The sequence below is a fragment of the Belonocnema kinseyi genome, chromosome 2, assembly GCF_010883055.1.
Source record: "Belonocnema kinseyi isolate 2016_QV_RU_SX_M_011 chromosome 2, B_treatae_v1, whole genome shotgun sequence".
Taxonomy (NCBI): Eukaryota; Metazoa; Arthropoda; class Insecta; order Hymenoptera; family Cynipidae; genus Belonocnema; species Belonocnema kinseyi.
In genome coordinates, this window is record NC_046658.1 from 63,628,904 (window position 1) to 63,635,078 (window position 6,175).

Consider the following 6,175-nt stretch of genomic DNA (forward strand, 5'->3'; position numbering starts at 1 on the left):
GGTTCTGTTAAATAAAAAAGTCAGACATTTTTTTTGCAAGCAGTATCAAAATAATGTTAGACAATTTTCAAACGCTTCGTTTATCGAGGGAATTTTGAGTAACACCAAACTTGTAGCGAAAGAAATGTTTATTAGGATAAAATGAAGTTTTTTGAAAAGTATTACCTTAACAAAATTTCCTATGAAGTGATATCTTAAAAAGTTGAATTTTCGAAAACTGATTTTCAAGCCATCAGGGGCCAACTCGAGCGGCCTGAAGCGGCCAGGCAAATTTTATGCGTGGTTATAGAATCCGGAGTCTCAATTATATTTTTTCTCGAGAACACTAGGAAGTCTATTCAAATTGGCAGACATTAATAATAGATTTATTCCGAGAGATTTCATTAATCATTTTAACGATTGGCGACTTTTGAAATTGACTGTACGTTGGGTTTATACTTAAACCTCTTATTTTATCACAATTTTTGTTAGAAACTATCAGCTTTTTGTATTTGGTAATAATATTTGAGATCCCTTGTCAACCATTTTGTGATGAAATTTAAATTCAAATTAAAAACTGAAAATATTTTTTATTTGAAGTTGGATAAAAATTTTCCAAGCAATTGAAAACTATAATTATCCAAAGAAATCACTTTTTTAGAGACGCAGATAAAAATTATTAAAAGTCGGATAATAGTAGTTGTGAATGATTAAAACAGTTTTATGTCCAGCTTCAGATCAAAAATATTCCTGCGATTTACTGTGTTTGAATTAGTGTTTTCGCGCTTTACATTTCTTAAACAGTTTTTATACTAACCAACGCGATGAAAAAAAGAAAATTATGAATCACTATAAGTTTAGCTTAAAATGAACTGTTCCAAAGTTAATTGATCTAAAATTGCAAAAAAGCTATTTCTAAAATAATCCGTTATTTCATTATTAGGCATATAAAAAGTACTTTATACAAATTGTTGGTCTTGCATTATTTACATTTGGTGAATTTTTACTTTCATAAATGACTTGAAAAGCACGTACCATTTTTTCATCTTTAAAATTCTATTCTCCACTAAACCCTATATAAAACTAAAAACCAGTCAAGTACTTAAACTTTACTTTTAGGCATTTCAGACGCTATTATTTTCAACTCAAACATGAACCTATTATAAATGTTTGAAACCCGAAAAACAAGTAAAAGGAAATAATTCATAAATTCCATAAATATACTGAATCTCGCCAAGATAAACTATTAAAAGAAAGTTTTTTATTATTGCTTTCGTCAGAATACATTATACAAATTTGAATAATACATTCGGTATTTACCTAAAGGGCGTGGATTCCAAGTGCAGCTGACTGAGAGCAAGCAAACAATCATAACATTTTTGAAAGTCAAAATTCTAGTTAGCATATTCATATTCATTTACATTCAATAAAAATTTTAGACGGCTATGGAATACAAACGCATTTGATATATCAGTAATGCAACATTCAGTCATACCGGATCATAAGTCACATTTCATTTGTTTATTAGGGGCACATTCTTCTGCGGTGTAGTCTCACATTCTCTACAGTAAAAGTCATGTTAAACATCTTTACGATTCGTCGAATCGATAAGCACATACAAACATTCTATACTAGAATGTTTTAAAATTACATTCATCTCCCAAGCAAAAAATTAATGTTTACATATAGCGGAACTCTTAGACGTTAGATTTCTAGAATAACTGGAAATAGTCAAACGATGATTGAATTTATAATCAAATACTTTTCCTTGATTTTTGAAATTCATGGTATAGTTATAGAAGTTTCATTTACATTCGATTTTAGGTCAGGAATTCCTTTTTGATGTTAGAAATATATGAAGTAAATATGATATAAATCCGGTTTTGTCTCCATAAGTGGAATGTTGAATAAATTTGAATTTTTAATCACATTACTGGGAGGAGCTTCAACTTTGTAGAGGATTCTTTAGGCTTAAAATATATGTCACCATGGCGCTGAAGGATATCTAGTTTTTATTTGAGATATTCTTTGCTATATTAAAAAATGCATATCTAATAATTAATTTTAATTTCAGTCCCAGTAGAACGAAGTGGAAAATCTCTTGTATCAGAAACTGAAATATTGAATGAACTTCCCCGTGATGCAACTGACAGGACCATGAAATTGGCATCTATGCTCTTTGATTCTGCAATGAGCTTCTTCAAAACTCACTCTTTGAAATTCAGCATGCCCGAAGGATCGCTTTCTCGTGCTCTTTCTGAAGGTAACTATCCTTTTTTTAAATTAGGCGAAAAACTTTTTCCATACTTTTTAATAGACGAAAATTTTGTAAGAATTAACGAGAAGTAAAGAGGAAGGTATTTAAGCTGAAGATTTATGAACTTCCATAAAATAATCATAAAAATAGCACCTGAGCATAATATTCTTAATATCACTTTCTGAATGAAGTGATATCACAAGAGAAATTAATTCACGTAACAGTATTATTCCTCCAGACTATCCTCATTTATGACTTTTTTTCTTAGTTCATTCACAGTCTGAGTTGTTTTATCCAAAAGAGGCAACTCCCATTACACAATCATTTTCTACTCCTCCGGCGATTGCATCCTGCGAGTTGACGTCAAAGATACGTCACTTGAAAAGAGCATGCCGACTGTGCCTTTCACCGTCTATATCCTATCTTATCCGTCGAACCCGTTCCGGTTACACTACTTCTTGGAGGGTCATGCCTTTTCACTTTCTTTAATAAAGCCTATCCACGTATCTCCTACACTCTACCTATTTTTAACATTTGATTAAATCCGGGTTAATTAGCTTTCCTTTACCAGACCTACCCAGTGAAAGTAATGGAGTAACTCTTCTTTATCAAGATTTCAATCTTGTGATCCTGCAATCCTTTCATGACTACTGGAGTGAATGTACTTTATCTGCAAGAATTAGAAACTGAAAACGGCAGCTTAGACATTATAAATAATAAAACAGGAGTACTTCAAACTGAGATATTTGCCTCTGCTTCGTTGATTGCACTCGGACTTGTGCAGGTCCAACAAGTTATACACTCAGGCTTCATCCGAATATTACGATCTAAATAAAATTTTAGTATATGAATCAAACAAGATGCTAAATTTCCTGAATTATAATCATGTATATTTTCATCAGCTCGTCGTGGTGGCCATGCCGGTGGTGGAAAAATGAAGAAGATGTTGATGCCCTTCATTATTGCTGCTGGAGTCAAGCTCTTCGCTCTGGTGCCAATTCTTCTTGGGGGATTGGGTCTTCTCGTCTTCAAGGCCATCGTTGTCAGCAAAATTGCCCTTCTTTTCGCTGGAGTTTTGCTTTTCCAGAAACTTTTTGGAGCTGGTGCTAGCGGACTTGGTAATGCAGGAAGCCTCTTCAGCAAAAATGCTCTACCCAGCTGGGATGCTCAAGCTCCTCAAGCATGGAATTCTGGTGCCTCTGCTCAACCCCAGGGTTACTACAAAAGAAGTTTCAATGAAGCCGCGAAGGCTGACGCTCATTCGCTGGCCTATGCCGCGCAGATGCCAGAAACTAATGAAAGTAACTAACTTAAATCCGGAATTTGAATTTCGAATCAAAAAGATGTTCTCATTGTTCCGAAATCGGTTTTACCTGGTATAAATCGGAACAAACCGACTGTTAGTTTTAGTATTTATATGAATCCTCCCTCTGTAATTTATGCTTAAATTATTTCCATATGTTAAATAAATTATTTGAGAATATTTATGAGAGTTTTATTAATAAGTGTTTTTGATATTTAGACTAATTCATAAGAGAGTGAAATCAATATAAAACGTTATATAAGAGATTCTTCAAGAGATTTTATGAAATCTTTAAAATGAGCTTTCGAAGGAAATTGAACTGAGTCAAATTTATTCAGAAAAAATCGTCACATATGTATAAGAATCTCAATTTTTGGCTCACTTTATTTTCAGGTGAAATCAGAGAATAAAATGGTTCAGCACATCAAATGTAGGCAAAAAGGGATTTTTTCTTTTGTAAATATGAGAGAAATTATCATAAAAGTAAAAGTGCAACACGTTTTTGAGAATACACACATTTTATTAACAAATAAGATTACGTTTCTTTTATAAATTAGATTGTATAATAGAACAAAAGTATCTCAATTAACTCTGCAATATTTTGTTTTCATTTTCTCGACACTGTTGATTCATTCGTGACAAACTCTCTATCAAATATTTTTCGAAATTTTTCAAAGTTTTTAAAGATAGTTTTACACTGATTTTCACTTTTTCAATTGTTTAAAAACAATTATAGAAACATGCATAATAAATAATATTTTCTGATAGATTGATTTTTCAAATTCAAACTTCGAAAAATTGTTTTCCGAGAAAACCGAATCTAAACTTGATGTTATACTTTTTCTTTGAACATGAAATATACCTACTTCCTTTCACTTTCTGTATTTGATAATATTCCTAAATAGATTCACTATAGGTCCCACTATCACCCCCAAGTCAAAGCAAAAATAATAATTTTGACCTTAACTCCTAATTTAGTACCGGCCATAAGGGCCTTTTTATGCAGATGCGCACATTTTTGGGAAACTTTGAAAGCAATAAAGAAATTACTTCGAAGAATTTAATTTTATAGTCAGTCAAATCTTTTCTAAGTCATCACAAAAAGATTCGATATCACGCTTATCCTAAATGATTCGATTTAGAATGGCTAGAAACATAAAACTTTAAAAACCAAATAATTATTTAAACTATTTTTTGGCAGTACTCTCTACCTTGCTTATTACATAAAAAGATGTAAAATAAAAAATTAAATTCGGATTTATTCTATTAGATTTATTTAGATATATCTTTACCCTTTCCAGAATTATTAGTCCTAGTCGAAAATAGCAATTTCTCAGATCTAGATGACATCATAAAATAAATTCACTTTCAGTGTATGAAACACTCCACAATTTAAAAAACAAAATTGTGGTCAACGAGAAAGCCAAGCGCAATAATAAAATAAAAATATCAGTTTTTTCAGTTTTATTGAGCTCAATAAAAATTTTTTTTTCGACCCGCTTTCACGAAAAAAGAGGATTTGACAAATTAGCACAAATTACAATTTTTATGACAAAAAAATGACTGAAATCATCAAAACTGCTATTTTTATTTTGAATTTTTGCCACTCTCTTGATATTGTTATGAAGATCATAAACCTCAAACCAAAAAATAACAACAAAAACTATTTGCATTTTGAATTTTTGCCATTTCTTAATTTTGCTTTTCAAATCACAACTTGTGACAAATAAAATAGCTAGCAATACTATTTTCATGAATGGATAAAGTGTGTTCAGTAATACACTATATTTCACAGAATTTCCACAAAAGAAAATAGCACAGATTACCATTTAAAAACATTGTAAAAATGACATCACAAGAAAGAAAATTTGAAGACACTCTTCAGTACTATTTTTAAATGATAAGACCGACATGGACAATTATCTTCAAAATACTACGTAAACATAGTAAAAATTTTAAAAACTCGATAAATCATATTGTTTACCATTTTACATGGCAATAACTAAAAGGTGAATTTATATACTGACTCGTATGATTTCCAAATAGTAAAATGTATCATTTCGAAATGGCAAACTTTACCACACTGTTAGAAAAATCTGTCCGAGGTTTAATATACATGTGTGTGAAGCAAATATGCACTACCGCTACTGAAATGTAACATGCATTGGTTTAGTGAATTTAACATACAAGTGTATTAAATTTAATATACAGGTCAATATAGAAATCTGCGTGAAAACTCAACGTGCTGTAATTTCTTTGAATCTTGTAAAAACTTCTCGGTTAAATATATAATATAGAATTTGTCGACTGAATGATTATTTATTATGAATGTGCAATGTACGGGTAAAACTTCTTCTTAATTTCGCCCTGAATAGTCAAAATTTAAGGCGAAGACAGTTAATTGTAGGTTAGATCTGTTATTTATTTGCTTAATTGACCTTTTTGACTGGAAATCCAATTTTATTTCTGGTTAACAGGAAGAAGCTATTATGTTTTATTATTTACAATCGAAAATTACTGCTAAACTCATTTTGAATTTGTGAAAAATGGAATTATCTGATTTTTCTTGTAAGTGATTAACATGAATGTATATGAAATTTAATATAGTCGCTCTTAATGGCGATTTCATATGCTTG

General features: G+C 30.8%; 1 protein-coding gene across 1 annotated transcript in view; it reads left to right on the forward strand.

Annotated features, from left to right (window-relative positions):
* Nucleotides 1-3,719, forward strand: part of LOC117167616 — a 5,424-nt gene extending 1,705 nt beyond the window's left edge. Inside the window, exons 2-3 of the mRNA XM_033352679.1 lie at nucleotides 2,054-2,242; nucleotides 3,139-3,719. Of these exons, the coding sequence (XP_033208570.1) occupies nucleotides 2,054-2,242; nucleotides 3,139-3,545 (596 nt within the window). The 3' untranslated portion in view covers nucleotides 3,546-3,719. The remainder of the gene's footprint in view (nucleotides 1-2,053; nucleotides 2,243-3,138) is intronic.
* Nucleotides 3,720-6,175: the final 2,456 nt, after the last annotated feature.